The following is a 23,480-nucleotide window of genomic DNA, read 5'->3' on the forward strand; positions in this document are numbered from 1 at the left end:
CATGCATTATCAGCAGGCCCTGGAGATGATTGCACACAACAGAACTTGTCCGGAACCTTCCCCATCCAGCACTCCCTCCCTCCACCTAGGGGATGGCAAAGCCAGAGGAGCTCACACATGATTTATTGTTTAGGACTTCAGGAGTGGCATTCACATCTTAGTGACAAACATGTTCTACCTAACGGAGCTCCTTTACGGTATGCACTGGGGGTGGATTCCTGCACTGGGACAGTGTTTCCTTCCCTATGGTCACTCTCCTGTACTGTTTACTGATTACTTATTAGTCCTTATCATGGTTGTCTAATGACCACTTAACCAGTGACATTTTCAAGTTAATTAAGAAGTACTCTACTTTGAACATTTTTAGCCTGGGCACATGCTTTGTAGAAGTAACAGAGGGCACCTCTCAATATGTGGTCTCGAGACTGGACTGATTACTACAACACTGCAGAGGGGTATCATAGTATACCCCCTGTAGTGTAGGCCACGTTCCCCAGCGACACACCCAGATGATGGAGGTGGGGACCTCAGACAAAACACCCAAAATCACACAGCGGATCTTATTCAGGGGGATGCATGCCTCCACACTGATCTGAGGGTAGAGGGTGGAAAGAAGAAGAGGATGTACTGTAGGTATGGCAGGGGTGGGTTGGGAAAACTACGGCCCGTGGGCAGCGTCTGGCCCGACAGCTGATTAAATGCAGTCCGTGAGGGATTTGTAAAAATTAGTAATAATATTTATGTTTTTTGGGGAAATTATTATTTTGGGTTAAAAAAACACTCCTGGACTTAAATGTCTAAAACTAGATAGAAAGTACGCAGAAATAACAGACATTTTTCTGGCCCGCAAAAATATGTGCCCATGCCTGAGATATGGGATAAAAGACAGAGGGTGGTGTGTGCTGTGCTTACTGCAGTGATGCCAGAGAACTGGATGCGGCTGTACACCACCACCATGGTGATGAGCTGCCATTGGAAGCTTCTGTCTCTCAGCAGCTCCAGTAGACTCTTAGAGGCCTCGCCCTTTATGGCAGCATACTCCAACACCATCTCCTCCATCTCCAGCTTGTCCTCACCCCTACCCCACAGACTCCGCAGAGCTGGGAAACCACACACACAACACAGGAACATATGGTTTTTGAGTAAGATACAATAGGTGAGGAATGTCTCCTTAGCTGTACTTACTTTTCATTCAGCTATACATGCATTGTGTCATCTGTAAGCTATGTTTAATAATACCAATGTATGTATATAGATACAGTGCTGACAATGACTATTACATGAATTATACTTATTTTCCTTCATACATTTACATCTACATATAATACACCCAAAAGCAAGTTGAACAAGAATGACTGTAAATACTGTAATTACAATTTGTACATTTGCACAGACAGTACTCAATATTCTGAGTATGAAGCCCTTTGGACAGCCTCAGTGACTATGAAGAAAACACCTAACTTTTTTTGCATGCCTCTGCATTGCCCTTTTCTATCAATGAGTATCTTGGGGCTTCTGGAAAGAAGGGCTTTTGTCAGCAGCTGTACCACAGAGAAACATGTTGGAACACACAGTAGGATGTTCCAGCTATTTTCACAGCCAAGAATCTCTCTGAGAAAGTTGAGACAAAGCCTCAAGTCAGAGCATATTCAGGATATCCGATTTGGCACAAATTGATAACTACATGTTTAGTGTGATGCTTGATGCTTATTTTTTTCAGTGAAATGTTGAAATTCAAAAATAGAACCTTACCTTAGTCCAACAAATTGTCCTGACAGTTTACCAATGGAGTCAAAGGTAGCTGACGTTAGTGTTACCATGCCGTTATCTTTTAGGGTGAACTCTCACCCAAGTATATTGCATGGATATTTCCTCCTAAACCTGAGGTTCACAAACAAGACTAAAACATATATTGTTATTATCGCTGTAAAATAACAATATATGGGATTCTATTTTGCCATGTCATAATGATCCTTCAATTAAACTGATCTGCATGAAATTGAAGGTGCAATATCACATAGGCCTACCTGCAGTGAATCCATACAGAAACTGATCTATCAGGTACGGCTACGGCAGATAGCCAAGCGGTTAAGAGTGTTGGGACAGTAACCAAAATGTTGCTTGTTCAAATCCCAGAGCCGAGTTGGTGAAAAATCTGCCGATGTGCCCTTGAGCAAGGCACTCTGGATGTACTGCAAGCAGACAGACATGGTTAAGGAAACACATATTTCACCAGTAGTATGTCTACACGCCTGGTGAAGTAGGTTATGTGTTAATTTGAGAACAAGTGAATATGCTAAATGATTAAGGAGACTAGAGCATTACCACGGGTGTGGAATAGAGAACATAAACAGACTAAACATTTTACAATTGCAGTTATAGGCCTACACAACCTGTTTATTTGAGTCATGGTATTCCGTTTTTTGTCTAATTTGTACCTCTCTATTGCATTGTCATGACCCTTTTATACAGCAATTAATTAAGTTATAGCTATAAATGTGTTTTGTAAATGTCTTAACCTGTCTAAGACTGGGGTTCCGCTAGCCAACAGCCAATGAAATAACAGGGCGCCAAATACAAATCAACAGAAATCTCATAAATCAAATTTCTCAAGAATACAAGTATTAGGCACCAATTTAAAGATACAATTCTCGTTAATCCAGCCACAGTGTCTGATTTCAAAAATGCTTTACAGCGAAAGCTCCACAAACGATTATGTTAGGTCACCACCAACTCACAGAAAAAAACAGCCATTTTTCCAGCCAAAGAGAGGAGTCACAAAAAGCACAAATAGAGATAAAATGAATCACTAACCTTTGATGGTCTTCATCCGACGACACTCATAGGACTTCATGTTACACAATACATGTATGTTTTGTTCGGTAAAGTTCATATTTATATCAAAAAATCTTATTTTACATTGGCATGTTACGTTCAGTAGTTCCATAACACGCAGTGATACTGCAGAGAGCTACATGAATTCACAGAAATACTCATAATAAATGTTGATGAAAATACAACTATTATACATGGAACTTTAGAGACACTTCTCCTTAATGCAACCGCTGTGTCAGATTTTTTTTTAACTTTAAGGAAAAAGCATAATCTGAGAACGGTGCTCAGAGCCCAAACCAGCCAGAGAATTATCCGCCATGTTGGGTAGTCAACATTATTCATAAATAGCATTATAAATATTAACTTACCTTTGATGATCTTCATCAGAATGCACTCACAGGAATCACAGTTCCACAATAAATGCTTATAAATGCTTAATAAATCCACACCCGTGGTAATGCTCTAGTCTCCTTAATCATTTAGCATATTCACTTGTTTTGTTCGATAATGTTCATCATTTATGTCTATTTATGTCCAATAGCTTCTTTTGTTAGGGTGTTTGGTAAACAAATCCAAAAGCGCGATCTGGTCCATTCGGATGAAGCGTTCAAAAAGTGATATTACAGGTCGAAGAAACTTGTCAAACTAAGTATAGAATCAATCTTTAGGATGTTTTTATTATAAAAGTTCAATAATGTTCCAACCAGATAATTCCATTGTCTGTAGAAAAGCAATGGAACGAGAGCTACTTCTCAAGTGAAAATGACTGAGAACGAGGCTGTAGGCAGACCCCTTAGTCAAACAGCTCACATGAGCAGCCTGAAACAACGTTCTAAAGATGGTTGACATCTAGTGGAAGCAAAATAACCCATATCCCACTGTGTATTCGATAGGCGTGAGTTCAAAAACTACAAACCTCAGATTTCCCACTTCTTGTTTGGATTTTTTCTCAGGTTTTTGCCTACAATATGAGTTCTGTTATACTCACAGACATCATTCAAACAGTTTTAGGAACTTCAGAGTGTTTTCTATCCAATACTAATAATAATATTAGTATATTAGCATCTTGGACTGAGTAGGAGGCAGTTTACTCTGGGCACGCTATTCATCCAAAAGTGAAAATGCTGCCCCCTATCCCAAACAAGTTTTAATATATACCGTACCAGTCAAAAGTTTGGACACATCTACTCATTCAAGGGTTATTCTTTATTTGGACATTTTCTACATTGTAGAATAATAGTGAAGACATCAAAACTATGAAATAACACATATGGAATCATCTAGTAACCAAAAAAGTGTTAATAAAATCTAAATATATTTTAGATTCTTCAAAATAGCCACCCATATTGGCCATATACCACAAACCCACGAGATGCCTTATTGCGATTATAAACAGGCAACCAACGTAATTAGAGTAGTAAAAATAACTGTTTTGTCATACCCATGGTATACGGTCTGATATACCACGGCTGTCAGCCAATCAGCATTCAGGGCTCGAACCACCCAGTTTATAAATATGTTTAAATCATGGTTTCAACAGTTTAATTGTTTCTCATAATAACTAATAATTATATATAGTAATACAGATATGAAAAAGCATGTCCTTTTTAAATCATCAAAATTGTTCCTATCAGGTCTCAGCAAAGTCTCCATTCTGTGTATCTTGAGAGTTCCATGTAACACACTTATTTATGTCTGCATGTCCACCAGACAATTGCTTTGTTAGATATTTTTAGGAATAAGATTAATGTTTTACATCTCAGTGGGGACTTACCTTTCAACCCCTGAGTCGCTATCTCTGACACAGTACTCATCGCTGTATATGTTTTAGAAAGTAAGAAAACTATCTGGCGAAATATATATATATTTTGAGTGATAAATTGTTACAGACCTGCTTTATAATGAGATCATTTGGCAGTCTTTGTGTGCTCGGCGGTCATTCCTTTATGAGCCAGACGAGGGCAGCACGTTCTCACCGCGTAACGTCTGACGTTCTCAACTCAGCGGCGTACAGCGGAAGTGGCAGACCAGTGTTTTCACAAGTCATTGTTAGCAAACTAGCAGAAGATACCTGACATTGTTGTCACAAACAGAAAATATCTGCGCTCATTACTTTGCTTTTATACTAGACAAAATGCCGTTGGAAAACCTGGAAGAAGAGGGTCTGCCTAAAAACCCTGATCTCAGGATAGCACAGCTGAAATTTTTGCTCACGATGGACGGTCACCGACAAGATGATAAAGTTAAAACTGAGCTCATGGACTCGATCAAAGAGAACAGTGAGTTTTGGCTTCTACCTCGTAAATAAACCAACAAAAATAACGTTAGCTAGCTAGATAACAAGGTAGTTCTGGTCGACAAACTAGCATGGGTAACCAACGTCTCTAGCTTGCGTCACTGTCGGGCATATATCAAACTGCTAACCTAGCTGCCGTCAGTTAGCTATTCAATACAAGGTATTTTAACTAGCTAATCAACCCGATAACGGTAATATACTGGTTAAATAAAAATGTCTAACGTTAGCATGTTGCCAAATAAATTTACAACCGTCAAGTTGTAGCTAGCTAGCCACAATAGCTGATGATGAATTGTCTCTTGTTACAGATATGGCACCTTACTATGAAAGCCTGTGTAAAGACCTGAAGTGGCAACTTGACACAGACCTGCTGAATAAGATGAAGAAGGCCAACGAGGACGAGCTGAAACGCCTGGATGATGTCCTGGAAGATGCAGAGAAGAACCTCGGGGAGAGTGAAATCCGAGATGCAATGATGGCTAGAGCTGAATATCTAATCCGAATCGGGAATAAAGTGAGTTTTGCATTAATCAGCTACTACATTCAGAGCAGAGGCCATGGAGTACGAAACCATGTTATTTGTTAGTACCATTTGACCTCATACAAAACAAGTGTCAGCCCATAGCTCATTGTAGAGCTACACATGTTATACTTATAAAGCAATAATCTGCCTCTGTAATCCCCTGGACTCTTCAGTCCAACCTAGCCATGCATGTACATCATTAGCTCAATTAAACAAGCTACTAACTTTAATTCCACAGGAGGACGCTTTGACTGCCTTCAGGAAGACCTTTGATAAGACTGTGGCCCTGGGACATCGACTAGACATTGTGTTCTACCTGCTAAGGATTGGACTGTTCTATATGGACAGTGACCTCATCACACGCAACACTGAGAAAGCTAAAAGGTAGTTTGCCTAAAAGGGGCTACTTCTCTCTGCATTCACTACTTTATGATGAGATGCCATTAGGGGTCCTCACTCACTATCTATTCTAAGAATTATATTTGCAGTAACTGTTTAGGCCTGTTTGGGTGTTTTTCATAGCATTTTGCCTGCCATTCCATTGTGTTGACTCTCATGTGTTGTAAGCCATTGTTTTCTATATCCTCGTATTTTGAAAGCATTGTCATTTCAGTGACCTTGTTTGTGTCTGCACAGCCTTATTGAGGAGGGGGGTGACTGGGACAGGAGGAACCGTCTCAAGGTGTACCAGGGCCTGTACTGTGTGGCCATCCGTGACTTTAAACAGGCTGCTGAGCTCTTCCTGGACACAGTGTCTACCTTCACCTCCTATGAGCTCATGGATTACAAGACCTTCGTCACGTACACTGTCTACGTCTGCATGATTGCCCTGAAGAGGCCCGACCTCAGAGAAAAGGTTGGTAGCAGGAGCCACGATGGTGGTGTTGTCATCCATGTGCCTACGTCATTCAAGAGTTGGTCGTTTTAAGACAGTGTACTTGCAGAAAACAATACTTTCCACATGCCAGAACGTGAACATTCAAACTTGTTTTTAATAAGTGAAGACACTTCTTTATATAACTGGTAGATTTCCAGTTCTGGCATAAATATAGCATCTCCTGTGGACTAATGTGTTGTTCTCCCTCTCCCCCAGGTGATAAAGGGAGCAGAGATCCTGGAGGTGCTGCACAGTCTCCCTGCTGTCCGGCAGTACCTCTTCTCCCTCTACGAGTGTCGCTACTCTGTCTTCTTCCAGTCACTGGGTGAGACACCCCTCGTTTAGGCTTACAAAAAGCAAAGCCGAAGCGCGCTGATGTCTGCAGTCAGTGAGTGGACATGCGTGTTTCACTTCGCCTCATTCCTTAGTTGTAAACTTGTTTGTCTCTGTCCCCTCTGCAGCCACGGTGGAGCAGGATATGAAGAAGGACTGGTTGTTTGCCCCTCACTACCGTTACTACGTGAGGGAGATGCGTATCCATGCTTACAGCCAGCTCCTGGAGTCCTACCGCTCACTCACCCTGGGCTACATGGCTGAGGCCTTTGGAGTCAGTACTGAGTTCATTGACCAGTGAGTCTCACGTCTACCTCTTGTCCCATACCCACAATACCTAACCTCAGCAAAAGAATCGTCCACTCACTGTCAACTGCGTTTATTTTCAGCAAACTTAACATGTGTAAATATTTGTATGAACATAAGATTCAACAACTGAGACATAAACTGAACAAGTTCCACAGACATTGAATAATGTGTCCCTGCAGTGCATGTCCTCCTCATGGTCTGCACCAGAGTTGCCAGTTCTTGCTGTGAGATGTTACCCCACTCTTCCACCAAGGCACCTGCAAGTTCCCGGACATTTCTGTGAGGAATGGCCCTAGCCCTCACCCTCCGATCCAACAGGTCCCAGGCGTGCTCAATGGGATTGAGATCCAGGCTCTTCGCTGGCCATGGCAGAACACTGACATTCCTGTCGTGCAGGAAATTCACACACGAACAAGCAGTATGGCTGGTGGCATTGTCATGCTGGAGGGTCGTGTCAGGATGAGCCTGCAGGAAGGGTACCACATGAGAGGAAGATGTCTTCCCTGTAACAAGCTCAGTCCGATGACGCTGTGACCCTCCACCTCCAAATCGATCCCGCTCATTCCTTTGATGATAAACTGAATCTGACCATCACCCCTGGTGAGACAAAACCGCGACTCGTCAGTGAAGAGCACTTTTTGCCAGTGACGGTGGATTTGTGCACATAGGTGATGTTGTTGCCGGTGATGTCTGGTGAGGACCTGCCTTACAACAGGCCTACAAGCCCAGCCTCTTGCTGACAGTCTGGCACTGGAGGGATTGTGCATTTCGGATCTAACTCAGGCAGTCGTTGTTGCCGTCCTGTACCTGTCCCGCAGGTGTGATGTTCCGATCCTGAGCAGGTGTTGTTACACGTGGTCGATCAGCTGTCCATCCTGTAGCGATGTCTTAGGTGTCTCACAGTTTCGGACATAGCAATTTATTGCCCTGGCCACATCTGCAGTCCTCATGCCTATGGCACATTCACGCAGGTGAGCAGGGACCCTGGGCATCTTTCTTTTGGTGTTTTTCAGTCAGGACCGTAAAGAGGCCTTTCTAAGTTTTCATAATTGTGACCTTAATTGCCTACCGTCTGTAAGCTGTTAGTGTCTTAATGACCGTTCCGCAAGTGCATCGAACAAGCATGGGAAACAAGAGTTTAAACCCTTTACAATGAAGGGTTTTTGATTTTTATTAATTCTTTGAAAGACAGGGTCCTGAAAAATATTTATTTTTTTGCTGAGTTTATTAATGTCTATCCTGGAGGTTGTCTTAAATCAGCGACTACGCCATTGGTTGAGGACTTCCGAGTCGCATAGGAATGATGCTGCCTATCAGAAGACAATGATTATTGGTCTTAATTTGTTTTCCCTTCGCTCTCAGGGAACTCTCCCGATTCATAGCTGCTGGTCGCCTCCATTGCAAAATCGACAAAGTAAACGAGATTGTGGAAACCAACAGGTAAGAATAACATTTTCACATGCATGTAAAACATTGGTTTCTATATTAAAAGTGGCAGAGCTCAGCGTTGTATTTTCTTTCCTTCAGACCTGATAGCAAGAATTGGCAGTACCAGGAGACAATCAAGAAAGGGGACCTACTGCTCAACCGTGTCCAGAAGCTGTCCCGAGTTATTAACATGTAACATGGGGTGCAGCGTTACTTTTGGGAGGGAGATCTGGCGTTTCCCTGTTGTATCAGTATCCACACCAGTAGTTTGTCTGAAGAAGCGACCCTTATTGTGTATATAATGACTTCTTCTTTTCCTTTGATACATACATGGATGAAAGTGATTACTGAAATAAAACCACTTCAGTAATGAAACAAATACCTTTTTTTCTGTATAAATAGCTGTATAAATTATTTATTTACAGAAACATGTTACAAAACAAAGACTATACAATCTTAAATATTAAGTAAATCTAACCTACCATGTTTGTTCATGAATTACATAGCAGCCAATACACAAGTCCAGCTGATCAAATGATTCTGATGTTCTAAAACAAAATACTATACACGCTCTTACATAGGAGTTATCTACTGAAAATATGTTCCTCCCGCAAGCTGTGTTCTGTCTCACTTTCACATTCCAAGGCTGTGGTACTTGATAAAAACAGCTTTGCAAAGTTTCCATCATATGGAAACAAGGTCAGCGTTGTGAGTGGGGTTGAGGGTAAACAAAAACACTTTACTGAACCTGTTAAACAATTCATAACCGACCAGGGAGCTTCAATACCCCCTGGTCTGCACCAAGATCTCAGACGTCTCAACTGGAAAACGTTGATTAAAAAAGTTAACACTACGGGCTCTATTCAATGTGGATCGTTGAAGCGTTACTGTTAGGTCATCTCCGATTGAGCCGACATGCATTGACTGACGGCTCAAACAGAATTATTTCATTCGCTACATACTTCAGTATGAGACTACCATCATTGAGGTCATTTGGTGTTGTACAAAAAGTCCTCAGCGATTGGATCATCTCTACCCAATTAGAGTATCAAAGCCAATGTCGAATTTCCAAACATTGCATTACCCACGTGTTCTGGCTCTGGACCAGAACGGTTAGAACAGCGTTTCCCATCCTCAGAACAAAGGGGTGCACGTTTAGTTTTTTGTTTACGTTCTAGAAATCGTCAGGGAGGTACTCAGATCCAGATCATTGCGGAGAAGAAACAAACATCTGTGGGTATGGCATAGCAGTTACCTGGAGCAAGGAGTTTGGGTAGCCAGGCAAACATGCAGAGTTTACCGCTAATGCGGGAACATTGCTTTTAAATTTCAATCACGATATAACTGAACTTCTGCGATACGGATTGAATAGAGCCCGAAGTACTTCATACCAGCTAGCTGACAAGCTAAATCAGGTTTTTACCACATTTAGGGTTCATAGGCATATTTTAAAAGCAAGCTCCTAAAACACTTTGAACATTCAAGTAAGGTAAAAATAAAAATAAAAAAAAGTTCTGTCCTTAAACAGTCAGTGTGAAACAAATGCAGGCACTTTCTTATTTCAGCATTTCTGAAAGCTGCAAACTAAGAACTTCCTTAAAACGCTGTGCTTCAAATTATGTTTGGCAACAATGATGCAAGCAGTTTCACTGTTTGAAGGGTTCATCTTCCTTGCTTTAATGATTGCTTAAGTCCTTTCAGCTTTAAGGGAAAGTGTTTCAAATTATGAAATGTTACAAGGTCTTCGTCTAAAAAGGTAAATTATTGAATCTATGGAAATCGCTTAGACAACCGGCACAGCTTTCAGCCTGCGGGACATTTCAGAATCACAGGCTATTTGGGTCAAATAAACTGATCATTTCTTTGTTGATTCAGAGGCAACTTGAAAATAGTAAAAAGCACAGGTGAGACCTTGGAGAGTTAAAAACAAAGTATTGTCTGTCACACAAACACATGCTCGTGGCAACACGACCTTTTAAAGCAGGGGTGTCAAACATTGAGGGGGGGTCCAATCCACCCTGTGGGTGATTTGAGTAAAACAAAACAAACTCAATATACTTTAAAACAAAGGATCATTGACTAGATTCAGCCATGGGCCGATTTTTTCTTGAGCGGATGGTCAGGGGACCGGAACATAATTACATAAAAATAATAATTTATATGCTGCTAATTGACCTCAAAAATTCCAAACATATCATGTTTGACTAAAACATAATACTTTCAAACCATGCTTATATTTGTATAGGATCAGTATGGGAATACTTCGGAGCAGATTTCCAAAATTAAAATCCCTTGGAGCTGATTTCCTGGTGGTTTTACTATCTTTTATGTCCAACAATGAGAATAAAATGTAAAAAGCTTGAGTGGCTAAATAAAACCACCCCCGGGCCGAATTTGGGGAACACTGTTTTAAGGACTAAAACCAAATCAATACACCTACATTCACCTCGTTGGGTGCGGCCCTTGGGGCAATATTGAGTTTGACACCCCTGTTTTAAAGGATCCCAGTACATGATTCATGAGATGCTTCAACCTCTAGTTATAGGCCTATTGCATTATAGACTTGGCAGTGAACCACTTCAAATAAGTTAAGTTCTTAAACTTGTTCTTTCATTTAATAAATAATAATGATCTCAATTGTACCCCAAAAAATTGTATAAGAAAATGCCTGTGCAAAAATACATATTTCAATATGTACAATCCGTTAATAAAATATGTATTCTGAAATAGGGATACTTCGATATTTGTTCAATTCATACAAGAAAAAGCGAAAGTAAGATAGAAAATAGTCGGCTCCTCAGCTAAGCTCGCTGCCTGACATCAGTGGAGTTTACGAAATTTACAGGAGTTACAAAAAGTAGTAACCTACTCTGAAGCCATCTCCATGAATCTCACATCCCCAAAAAACACGATCCCAAGGAGCATCAACTCAGAGACAGATGGGGCAATGGAGCATCATCTCATCTCAGAGAGACAGAGGGGGAAGTATTGCCAGTTTAAGATTCCGTGCTTTGACGAAGGACAAGTGTGATGGACAACTGTATTGTGACATAACTGAAGGTACCGGAATGGAAATCCTAATAGCCAATAGCCAAAGCTGGCATAGTGGTTACAGACTAGTGTGGGAGAAACGGATGGCTGCCTTAGGCTAGCTTTTGGGGAAAATAAGCCCGACTTAAAATGTCCTAAAGCAAGTAGTGGGTCTGTGTTTGTTTAGTGCTGTTCACAGTTAGGGCTAGGTCTACTGTAGCTGTTCATTTGTAAGATAAAAATATTGTAGGAATTAACACTTGTCCTCAAGACAAGTAGTCCCTCTTTCACAACCGTTCAATCAAATTGTATCAGGCATCCTTTTTTCACATATGCATGCACAATTTACTTTCTTCTCCACACAGATATTTGTAGTTAAATTCAGTGAAAAACATAAGAAACATAAAAAAGTAACACTTGCATAATTGTTTGGGTCATGTATGGAACTCATAGAATTGACTGAATCTGCTCCTCATGTGGTTCATCTCTGGCTACTATACATAACCTGACGTTATGTACACGTCACACTGATTAAAACCAACCGACAAAATGTAGTGGAAGCATTAAAAAAACAACAATGTGATTGTGTTCGAAGTGTTGCAACTGACAGTTTCCTTATCCTGCCCTCTCCTTCCAAGGCTTCTGAGTTCAGGCGTGGAGGTGTACATTTGAATTTCCAGTAGAATCTAGTCACACACACACACACACACACACACACACACACACACACACACACACCAGCAGATTGCGGCTTGAGATCTCTCCAGTCAATCCCAGTGGCTCTGCGTTATGATGGTTGGTGGGCAGTGCCATGGCTGTTGTGCCAGCACTTTTCCCTTCCTCCGTACCTCTGGAATTTCAACAATAGGTCAAAGGGCAGACAGGCTCCTACTCCCTCCTTTTCTCTCCTGTCTTCCCCATAGGAAGATCTACCTCGGTACCCTGACTAACAGGGGGCCAAGTGTGACCCACTCCGGGTGTTAACGCCTGCCACCTCCACACGGTGCTCCTACATGGCTTTGGGAGGAATAGTTACACTATAGACGATAACAGTGACGTCACTGGGCTGTCCAGATCATCTCCACCCTGAGGATCTTGGGAAGCTGAGAGTAACGTATTAGAAGGCCTTGTGCAGTCCAGAGCAGCGCACAGATTGCCTCCTCTTCATCCGCCCCTCGGTTCCATACAGAGAACCCAGCCATCGCTGTCAGGGGCGGGCCTTTGGCTGAGAGAGAGATAGAGACAGAGAGAGAAAGGCAGGGAAGTTAGATAATAAATTACAACATTCCATTGGTGATTTTTTTGTTTAATGTTTTGTCTAAAGTCTATATGTGGTCACATGTACATATGTTGAAGATATACAAGTCCTGACTGCACAGTGAATTTCCCAACAGATAAAGAGATTGACTGGTTGATGATAGGCATTAGCAGCCTGTGTGTGAGGTGTCCAACCCACCTGATGGATGAGGGAGTTGTTGGTGAGCCCCGTGGCTCCTGGGATTGTGCGTCCATGTTTGCTGTGGATGTTGTTGATGGCTGGAGACTTAGCCACTTTGGGCCTGCCCGGCCCCCCGCCACCGCCCCCTAAACCACCACCTCCTCCACTGTTGATGGAGCTGACAGCGGGGGAGCCCTTGCGTTTCTTCCCCTCTAGGCGGCCGTCGTTGTGGGCATGGCTGAAGCTGCTGTGGTGCTCTGGGGCCTGGTGGACAAAGGGCCCCAGGGAGAGGGTGGAGTCACTGCTGTTCATCACTACACTCATCCTCTTGATGGACTCGGCCGGGCTGCCCGAGGGGGGGCCTCTGACCCCGGGCCCCGACAACCCCGCTGGCCCCGACGGCTCTGCCTTCAGACTGAGGGAGTTGGTCCGGGCGTTGGGGCCACAGTTGAGTCCCACACTGTGGACGCCACTGTGAGACGAGGAGGAGGAGGAGACTAGCGAGGCATGGTGGTACGTGCTCCCTGAGCTGCCACTGTGAACTGTGCAGTTCTTCTTGAAGGAGGAAGAGGTGGTGTTGGAGGAGGAAGAGGACTCTGAGGAGTAGGTGGTAGCGTGAGACGATGTAGGGAGGGAGCTGTTCTTCCTCTTCTTCCCCGAGCTGAGGCTGCTGCTGCTGCTTCCTCCACTGCTGCCCCCGCTGGTGGAGTTGGTTATGGCAGGTGTGGAGGAGGACTCCCGGGGTCTGAAGGACTTGCCACTGGATCTGGACTTGAGCGGTCGTCCTGAGGACAGGGAGGGGACCGAGGAGTGGGCTGAAGGCATCTGGGGCGACGAAGACACTTGTCTGGCCTGTGCTGCGCTGTAGGCAGGGTGGTCGGCCACGCCCTGGGGGGAGGCACGGGCGTTTAAGGTGGTCCCGTACGAGAGCACAGACTTGCTGTCGTAGGACTGAGTGTAGGGGGGTGGAAGGGGCGCAGAGGAGAGGCTGAGGAAGCCCGAAGCAGGGGCGCTACCGTGTGATGAGGACAAGGAGTTTGTGGTTGTCCTGTGGGCCGGCGCAGAGGAAGAAGAAGAGGAGGAGTTCTCCAAGGCGAAAGGGATTTTTCTATAACACAAACAGACCACTGTGATCATCCCCATCAGTAACATTTACACACAGAGGGGTCAGCACAGCACAGTCCTGGAGAGACACTGGAACCGCTAGCTTATAGTGTCCCATACAGCACCTAGATCTCCCTTCACCACCCTGCAACACTTTGGCTCCCTGTCTAGGGCTGTGGCGGTCACGAAATTTCACCCGCCGGTGATTGTCAAGCAGATAACTGGTCGGTCTCACGTTAATTGACCGTTAATTAACATAGACATTTAGCATCTCCTGGCTTCCACACATAGCCTGCAAGACAATTTAAAAAGTATAATAAATTAATGTAATATAGCCTGCACCTTCATAATAAATCCATTATTTATTTTAAAACAAGTCTATTTTCATTTTAAAACAGGTCTATTTTCATTTTAAAACAGGTCTATTTTCATTTTAAAACAGGTCTATTTTCATTTTAAAACAGGTCTAAAGAAGCATGATATGAAGAAAATGTCGTCAGAAGAAAATAATAGCCTACTCCGAGTTGTCCTTATGTTAGATCCTGATGTGGCTATGCCAAATGGCTGTGGTACACTCGTTTATTTAGCAGACAAGATGAGATTATAATTCCATGGCATTATTTTATGAAGAATAAATTGAACAAAATATAAATATTTTCTAAAAACCTTTTGAGGGAGTGCGTACACTATTCTATGTTGAGCGGTTAACAAAGAAATAGGTACTCCTATAAGCCTAATTTATAGTTATTAATGTAACTTTAGTTGTGGAAAAACATTGGGCTATATGTTTGGATTTTTAATACATTGTAAGGCTGTTTTGAAAAAAGTAGCTTGTAAAGGCATGAGCTGTACTTTATATTGAGATAAACTTTTGTTATTGACCAAATACTTATTTCCAACCATAATTTGCAAATAAATTAATTAAAAATCCTACAATGTAATTTTCTGGATTATTTTTCTCATTTTGTCTGTCATAGTTAAGTGTACCTATGATGAACATTACAGGCCTCTCTCATCTTTTTAAGTGGGAGAACTTGCACAATTGGTGGCTGACTAAATACTTTTTGCCCCACTATATACAATTCACAAGAGATAGGCTAATATTGTCACCCATCAGACTATTCTTAATTTAATCTGGTCTTTACATATACTAAATAATATACGTGTGAAATTTGTTTCGATTTAGAATGGACCATTATCATGCACCTGTCTCGAAACAGGGGCAGTGGGAGAAAAATACATGTAATCTCTGTACTTAAATAGCGAATGGAGGATGCATTTCCTGTGGTTCATTTTTCATTTCAGCCAGGTAGGCTATACTCCTTTAGTAAAGAGAAGCAATGTACTTAATATTAGGAATGTTGAGAAATATAGCATGCCTAGCCTATAGAAAGCTGAGGGGATCCTCCTCTTTTTAATAGAGGCCATCACTCTGTTTTCTTACGCAATCACATAGCCTATAGAAATGTCTCGTAACATGAGCTCATGGGCTCTCACGTTTGATTCGATTTTCAAATACATTTGCATTGATGTCAGAGTGATTAGAGGGACAATATAGTGCTGAGTACCAGGCAGTTAGCAAGCTTGGTAGGCTACTAATGACCATCAGCAGCATCAGAGCTTGGAGGAGCCTAATTACCATGACTAAACGGTCATGTGGAATTTGACTGCCTTTGTGACTCCTGACCGCAAGGGTGGCGGTAATACGGTCACCGCAACAGCCCTATCTCTGCCTCTGTGATTTTGCAATAGGTTTGTGAATTAGGTAGGTATTATGGAAGGAATTCTGGTCTAATGAATGTACACAGACTTACTTCCACATCTGAGTGTTGACGTGCTTGTCCATCATGGCGGTAAGAGCACATCGCATTCGATCCCAGCGCCGGTCAAACGAGTAGCAGCTTCTCCCAAACAGTTGACTTCCAAAGGTACAAAACTGAGCAGCAGGGAGGGAAATAGTTAACACAAATACGCACTAACAAACCAATCACACACACACTGCTGCTTCCCATGCACGGTGCAAGCTGCCACTCAATGGGAGGACTGATTTCACATACATCTGGCTATGTAGTCGTTTCATTGTTGCTGTGTTGTGAGCATATCCCTGTAATATAAAATTAAATTTGTGGTGGACTTACAGCTGCCGGCCGTGGGTGGTAACCTGAATAGTGACAGTCCAGTTTGTCTGTGCCCTCCTCCCGCTCATCGTTCTCCCCCTCGTCACTGGACAGGCGGGAGCCCCCGTCAGGAGCAGACGTAGCGTGGTGGGGGTCTCCCGGGGTAACCCCACCTCCATCAGAGATAATGCTGTTCAGCCTAAGAGCAGAGGAAACAGTGATTTAGGAACACACATCAGGGATGCAGGTACTTGCTGTACCACACTGCAAAAAGTAGTGGTTGGATGGTGAGAACCCAGGAAGAGCACATGAAGTGACTCACCGTGGAAGACCAAGATTGTGAGGTTTGGGCTTGCCAAACGCCAAAGGCTTGGTGGCGTCGGTGGCTCCGTTGCCATGAGCGACCTGGTGGGCGTCGTGGTGGGGGGCGAGCCGTGAGGGGGAGGGATGGGGTTCCCTGAGAGGGGTGGTCTGCAGGGGGTGGGGGTGCTGCAGTTCCCGTTCCCGGGCTTTGCTTTTGTGCTCTGCCAACAGTGTGTCGAAGCGTTTCCTCCGGCCCAGCACTGCCCTCCGCTGGCTTAGGGAATGTGTCTGAGGGAAGGAGAAGGCCAAGAGGTATGTTAGGTCAGGGTGCGCTGCACTCTTGAGAATCTGAAGGCTGCCTAAATACCTAGGAAATGTGACAGGGAATATTTCCTAACCACACAAAACAGAGAAAGAGAGGGGGCAGAAGAGAGGGTTTGGTACCTTGCATGTTAGGGATCGTGTGCATGGCTTCCGAGCTGTCATATCCAGGACCCCACAGTGGATATCTGGATTAAACTCACGTTCTGATGGAAGAGAGAGAGAAAACAGGAGAGGTAGAAAGGAAGAGAGAGAGAAAACAGGAGAGGTAGAAAGGAAGAGAGAGAAAACAGGAGAGGTAGAAAGGAAGAGAGAGAGAAAACAGGAGAGGTAGAAAGGAAGAGAGAGAAAAAACAGGAGAGGTAGAAAGGAAGAGAGAGAAAAAACAGGAGAGGTAGAAAGGAAGAGAGAGAAAACAGGAGAGGTAGAAAGGAAGAGAGAGAGAAAACAGGAGAGGTAGAAAGGAAGAGAGAGAGAAAACAGGAGAGGTAGAAAGGAAGAGAGAGAGAGAAACAGGAGAGGTAGAAAGGAAGAGAGAGAAAACAGGAGAGGTAGAAAGGAAGAGAGAGAAAACAGGAGAGGTAGAAAGGAAGAGAGAGAAAACAGGAGAGGTAGAAAGGAAGAGAGAGAAAACAGAGGTAGAAAAAGGAAGAGAGAGAAAACAGGAGAGGTAGAAAGGAAGAGAGAGAGAAAAAACAGGAAAACAGGAAGAGAGGTAGAGGAAGTAGAAAGGAAGAGAGAGAAAAACAGGAGAGGTAGAAAGGAGAGAGAGAGAAAACAGGAGAGGTAGAAAGGAAGAGAGAGAAAACAGGAGAGGTAGGAGAAGGAAGGTAGAAAGAGAGAGAAAAACAGGAGAGGTAGAAAGGAAGAGAGAGAAAACAGGAGAGGTAGAAAGGAAGAGAGAGAAAACAGGAAAAAAGGAAGAGAGGTAGAACAGGAGGTAGAAAGGAGAGAGAGAAAACAGGAGAGGTAGAAAGGAAGAGAGAGAAAAACAGGAGAGGTAGAAAGGAAGAGAGAGAGAAAACAGGAGAGGTAGAAAGGAAGAGAGAGAGAAAACAGGAGAGGTAGAAAGGAAGAGAGAGAAAACAGGAGAGGTAGAAAGGAAAGAGAGAAAAACAGGAGAGGTAGAAAGAAGAGAGAGAAAACAGGAGAGTAGAAAAAAGAGAGAAAACAGGAGAGGTAGAAAGGAAGAGAGAGAGAAAAACAGGAAAACAGGAGAGGTAGAAAGGAAGAGAGAGAAAACAGGAGAGGTAGAAAAGGAAGAGAGAGAAAACAGGAGAGGTAGAAAGGAAGAGAGAGAGAAAACAGGAGAGGTAGAAAGGAAGAGAGAGAAAAAAACAGGGAGAGGAGAGAAAACAGGAGAGGTAGAAAGAGAGAGAGAAAACAGGAGAGGTAGAAAGGAAGAGAGAGAGAAAACAGGAGAGGTAGAAAGGAAGAGAGAGAGAAAAAAACAGGAGGAGAGGTAGAAAGGAAGAGAGAGAGAAAACAGGAGAGGTAGAAAGGAAGAGAGAGAGAAAACAGGAGAGGTAGAAAGGAAGAGAGAGAGAAAACAGGAGAGGTAGAAAGGAAGAGAGAGAGAAAACAGGAGAGGTAGAAAGGAAGAGAGAGAGAAAACAGGAGAGGTAGAAAGGAAGAGAGAGAAAAAACAGGAGAGGTAGAAAGGAAGAGAGAGAAAACAGGAGAGGTAGAAAGGAGAGAGAGAGAAAACAGGAGAGGTAGAAAGGAAGAGAGAGAGAAAACAGGAGAGGTAGAAAGGAAGAGAGAGAGAAAACAGGAGAGGTAGAAAGGAAGAGAGAGAGAAAACAGGAGAGGTAGAAAGGAAGAGAGAGAGAAAACAGGAGAGGTAGAAAGGAAGAGAGAGAGAAAACAGGAGAGGTAGAAAGGAAGAGAGAGAAAACAGAGAGAGTAGAAAGGAAGAAGAGAGAAAACAGGAAGGTAGAAAGGAAGAGAGAGAGAAAACAGGAGAGGTAGAAAGGAAGAGAGAGAGAAAACAGGAGAGGTAGAAAGGAAGAGAGAGAGAAAACAGGAGAGGTAGAAAGGAAAGGAAGAGAGAGAAAACAGGAGAGGTAGAAAGGAAGAGAGAGAAAACAGGAGAGGTAGAAAGGAAGAAGAGAGAGAAAACAGGAGAGGTAGAAAGGAAGAGAGAGAAAACAGGAGAGGTAGAAAGGAAGAGAGAGAGAAAACAGGAGAGGTAGAAAGGAAGAGAGAGAGAGAAAACAGGAGAGGTAGAAAGGAAGAGAGAGAAAACAGGAGAGGTAGAAAGGAGAGGTAGAAAACAAAGTAGAAAGGAAGAGAGAGAAAACAGGAGAGGTAGAAAGGAGAGAGAGAGAAAACAGGAGAGGTAGAAAGGAAGAGAGAGAGAAAACAGGAGAGGTAGAAAGGAAGAGAGAGAAAACAGGAGAGGTAGAAAGAAAGGAAAGAGAGAGAAAAACAGGAGAGGTAGAAAGGAAGAGAGAGAAAACAGGAGAGGTAGAAAGGAAGAGAGAGAGAAAACAGGAGAGGTAGAAAGGAGAGAGAGAGAAAACAAAGGTAGAAAGAAGAGAGAGAAAACAGGAGAGGTAGAAAGGAAGAGAGAGAAAACAGGAGAGGTAGAGAGAGAGAGAAAAAGGAAGAAAGAGAGAGAAAACAGGAGAGGTAGAAAGGAAAGAGAGAGAGAAAACAGGAGAGGTAGAAAGGAAGGAAAGAGAGAGAAAAACAGGAGAGGTAGAAAGGAGAGAGAGAGAGGAAGTAGAAAGGAAGAGAGAGAAAACAGGAGAGGTAGAAAGGAAGAGAGAGAAAAACAGGAGAGGTAGAAAGGAAGAGAGAGAAAACAGGAGAGGTAGAAAGGAAGAGAGAGAGAAAACAGGAGAGGTAGAAAGGAAGAGAGAGAGAAAAACAGGAGAGGTAGAAAGGAAAGAGAGAAAACAGGAGAGGTAGAAAGGAGAGAGAGAGAAAACAGAGAGGAGAAAACAGAAAGGAAGAGAGAGAGAAAACAGGAGAGGTAGAAAGGAAGAGGAGAGAGAGAAAACAGGAAAAGAGGTAGAAAGAGAAGAAAGAAGAGAGAGAAAACAGGAGAGGTAGAAAGGAAGAGAGAGAGAAAACAGAGGTAGAAAGGAAGAGAGAGAAAAACAGGAGAGGTAGAAAGGAAGAGAGAGAGAAAACAGGAGAGGTAGAAAGGAAGAGAGAGAGAAAACAGGAGAGGTAGAAAGGAAGAGAGAGAGAGAACAGGAGAGGTAGAAAGGAAGAGAGAGAAAAAACAGGAGAGGTAGAAAGGAAGAGAGAGAAAACAGGAGAGGTAGAAAGGAAGAGAGAGAAAACAGGAGAGGTAGAAAGGAAGAGAGAAACATAGTATATTCAGTTAGTGGCATTTCTGCCAATAACAGCTAGTTTTCAGTTTTCCCCTCCCCACTCAGACCACTCCCAGACAGTCCTAGCTACATTTTTGCTTGAGAAATTGCTCTTTAATTGAAGACAACCACAGTAAGGTACTTGATTGTTACACAGAAATAATTTGATAGAGATAAAAAACAGCTGCAATGGACCTTTAAAACAAAACGTCCTCCAGACATAAACCCCTATCACCTCCTCTCACCTGACAGTCTCTTGTAGAGGTGTTGTCTGCTACTGTTGCTGTTGTCCTGCTTCTTTTCCAGGGCAGAGAGGGAGAGGTGGCCCTTGCCGTTGGGGATCTGGCCGGGGGCAAGCAGGGGAGCCTTTGGTATGGAGGGACAGTTAAGGCCTGGCTTCAGGGGTGACGAGGAGCTCACAGTGCTGCTGGAGGAAGAGGACGATAAGTGGGCCGAGGGAACCTGCACCAGCTTGGCTGACGAATCCACCTTCAGACGCATCTTCTCCACTTTGACTGCAGGGGTCAGGCTGGAAGAGAGAGATGGACAGAGGAGGAGAAAGCGAGGGAGTTAATTTATCTATAGCAGCATTAAATACTTCAGAAAAATAGTTTAATTTTAACAGAACAGAGTTTGAAATGTGTTCAAATCCCCAGGCAGAAAGCCAACATGTTTTGAGTGGTTGTAAATGGAGTTCGATAAAGGATCTCTTTTTAAAACTAACTCTTTAAGGGGCTTATTTAGAAGGAGGGTAGCACAGGGAGACTTCAGACAGAGCTAGACTTCAGAAGAGCAGGGAGAGGACCTAAGATGAAGAGATAAGATATAACTCAGAGGATCAAATCAAACGTGAAGCAGGGCTTTAAAGAGGCAGGGGACTGAACTAGGGCTGGCCGACATATCGAATTCAATTAAATTCCAAAATGGCTTTATCGCAAGAATCAAGGTTTTTTGTTCTTATGACCGTTTATGTCCGCTTGTTCTCATGTTGTCTTTTTGGTCTCGTCTCTTTCTGTCTTGAGTGCACCTTCTCACTCATAAACACACCAAGCCCCTCCCCTGCCACTCACAACTGAGTTTCCACTAGTTACTATAGAAACAAAGTCAAAATTGACTATATTGTGAAAAACTATGAAAACAAAAATGTGCTTTTTGGTCTTAATTTAAAGGTTAGCAGTGTGGTTAAGGTTAAAGGTAGACTCAGTGAAATGACGTTGCCACGAGCAGCACTGCAGACATTGAGATGAGTGAGATCCAAGACTTGGCTCTCAAAGTCACACACAGTATCTGCACATGTGAACGGGTTCACGCTCTGCTGTTTACTCTCCGCATCTACGTCATATCGCTGAGTTTACCTTTAAAGGTTAAGGTCAGGATTAAATAAACATTTTAAAAGGTCGACTTTGGGCACGAAAACTGTCCAACTCTGCCCCTTTCATTAGATTATTGCTGACTGTTTGAAATGCAGTGACCTTTAATTGTGCAACAAAGCTTATTTCGAGAAAACACTACTGTATCGTGAATTGCCCACACGTTTGAAAAAAATCTAGTGATTTTTTTGATGGCCATATCGCCCAGCCCTAGGCTGAAGTTCAACATGACAATATGTTTTACTGAAGTTCAGCATGGTTCACCAGCATGGCTAGGCTAGACATTACTTACACCTTGTCGTTGAGCACCCTGAAGGGAGGGAAGTGAGGTCTCTGCTGGATGCCTGGTAGCTTCTCTTTGGCTGGTTTGAGGATTTTGGAGTTGGACGAGGTGCTGGTCCCACTGGAAGAGCGGCCCATGGCCCCCCCACTGACACCCCCACCAACCGGCCCACTGCTCCTGCTCCGAGACAGAGCGGTCAGGGAGAAGGCTGAGGAGGGGAGTAAGGTGGAGGTGGGCTTACTGGACGAGCTGTGTCTTCTCTCTAGATAGGGGTCAGGGGAAAAGCAGGGTAGGGTAACCTAATGTACAGTCCACACAGACACATGACCTACAGTGCCTTCAGAAAGTAGTCACACCCCTTGACTTTTTCCACATTGTTGTTACAGCCTGAATTTAAAATGGATTAAATTGAGATTTAGATTTTTCACTGGCCTACACACACACACACCCATAATACCCCATAATGTCAACGTAAAATTATGAGTTTAGAAATGTTTACAAAGCTGAAATGTCTCAAGTCAGTAAGTATTCAACCCCTTTGTTATGGCAAGCCTAAATAAATTCAGGAGTAACAAGTCACATAAGTTGCATAGTGTAACTCTGTACCCCACACATACAATTATCTGTAAGGCCTAGAGGTCGGCCGATTTCAAGTTTTCATAAGTTTTCATTTTTACACCTTTATTTCATCTTTATTTAACTAGGCAAGTCAGTTAAGAACAAAATCTTATTTTCAATGACGACCTAGGAACGGTGGGTTAACTGCCTTGTTCAGGGGTAGAACGACAGATTTTTACCTTGTCAGCTCAGGGATTCAATCTTGCAACCTTACAGTTAACTAGTCCAAGGCTCTAACCACCTGCCTCTCATTGCACTCCACGAGGAGCCTGCCTGTTACGCGAATGCAGTAAGCCAAGGTAAGTTGCTAGCTAGCATTAAACTTATCAATCAATCATAATCACTAGTTATCAAACTTATCAATCAAAAATCAATCAATCATAATCACTAGTTATAACCTCACATGGTTGATGATATTACTAGTTTATCTAGCGTGTCCTGCGTTGCATATAATCGTTGCGGTGCGTATCGTTGCTCCAATGTGTACCTAACCAGAAACATCAATGCGTTTCGTAAAATCAATACACAGAAGTATATATTTTTAAACCTGCATATTTAGCTAAAAGAAATCCAGGTTAGCAGGCAATATTAACCAGGTGAAATTGTGTCACTTCTCTTGTGTTCATTGCACGCAGAGTCAGTGTATATGCAACAGTTTGGGCCGCCTAATTTGCCAGAATTTTACGTAATTATGACATAACATTGAAGGTTGTGCAATGTAACAGGAATATTTAGACTTATGGATGCCACCCGTACGGTTCCGTATTTCACTGAAAGAATAAACGTTTTGTTTTCGAGATGATAGTTTCCAGATTCGACCATATTAATGACCAAAGGTTCATATTTCTGCGTGTTATTATGTTATAACTAAGTCTATGATTTGATAGAGCAGTCTGACTGAGCAATGGTAGGCATCAGCAGGCTCGTAAGCATTCATTCGAACAGCACTTTCGTGTGTTTGCCAGCAGC

At 43.0% G+C, this 23,480-nt stretch overlaps 2 protein-coding genes and 1 pseudogene across 6 annotated transcripts in view; 1 reads left to right on the top strand and 2 right to left on the bottom strand.

The window, feature by feature from the left end:
* Positions 1-789: 789 nt before the first annotated feature.
* LOC112255257 lies at positions 790-2,947 on the bottom strand (annotated as a pseudogene).
* Positions 2,948-4,827: 1,880 nt separating this feature from the next.
* LOC112254438 (26S proteasome non-ATPase regulatory subunit 6) lies at positions 4,828-8,976 on the top strand. Its single transcript, XM_024427025.2, has 8 exons — positions 4,828-5,114; positions 5,440-5,645; positions 5,893-6,038; positions 6,291-6,510; positions 6,748-6,856; positions 6,993-7,161; positions 8,536-8,613; positions 8,701-8,976. Exons 1-8 carry the CDS (start codon positions 4,970-4,972, stop codon positions 8,795-8,797), a joined length of 1,170 nt encoding a protein of 389 aa, XP_024282793.1. The 5' UTR covers positions 4,828-4,969; the 3' UTR covers positions 8,798-8,976.
* Positions 8,977-9,000: 24 nt separating this feature from the next.
* LOC112254437 (ataxin-7) overlaps positions 9,001-23,480 on the bottom strand; it is a 54,163-nt gene continuing 39,683 nt past the window's right edge. For all 5 annotated transcript variants that reach the window (XM_024427022.2, XM_042324351.1, XM_042324353.1 and 2 more), the window contains 8 exons: positions 21,903-22,155; positions 20,486-20,769; positions 17,038-17,120; positions 16,613-16,881; positions 16,312-16,489; positions 15,988-16,109; positions 13,088-14,177; positions 9,001-12,856 (listed from right to left, as the gene is read on the bottom strand). In XM_024427022.2, the coding sequence (XP_024282790.1) occupies positions 12,839-12,856; positions 13,088-14,177; positions 15,988-16,109; positions 16,312-16,489; positions 16,613-16,881; positions 17,038-17,120; positions 20,486-20,769; positions 21,903-22,155 (2,297 nt within the window). In that variant the 3' untranslated portion in view covers positions 9,001-12,838. The remainder of the gene's footprint in view (positions 12,857-13,087; positions 14,178-15,987; positions 16,110-16,311; positions 16,490-16,612; positions 16,882-17,037; positions 17,121-20,485; positions 20,770-21,902; positions 22,156-23,480) is intronic.

Source organism: Oncorhynchus tshawytscha, linkage group LG07 (assembly GCF_018296145.1).
Source record: "Oncorhynchus tshawytscha isolate Ot180627B linkage group LG07, Otsh_v2.0, whole genome shotgun sequence".
Lineage (NCBI taxonomy): Eukaryota > Metazoa > Chordata > Actinopteri > Salmoniformes > Salmonidae > Oncorhynchus > Oncorhynchus tshawytscha.

What these genes read in the sequence shown, in the direction of transcription:
- LOC112254438 (XM_024427025.2), top strand. Translation starts at nt 4,970, where the DNA reads ATGCCGTTGGAAAACCTGGAAGAAGAGGGTCTGCCTAAAAACCCTGAT. An exon ending in TGTCTTCTTCCAGTCACTGG is followed by an intron (nt 6,857 to 6,992) that starts GTGAGACACCCC and finishes TCCCCTCTGCAG; the next exon opens with CCACGGTGGAGCAGGATATG. An exon ending in AGTACTGAGTTCATTGACCA is followed by an intron (nt 7,162 to 8,535) that starts GTGAGTCTCACG and finishes CTTCGCTCTCAG; the next exon opens with GGAACTCTCCCGATTCATAG.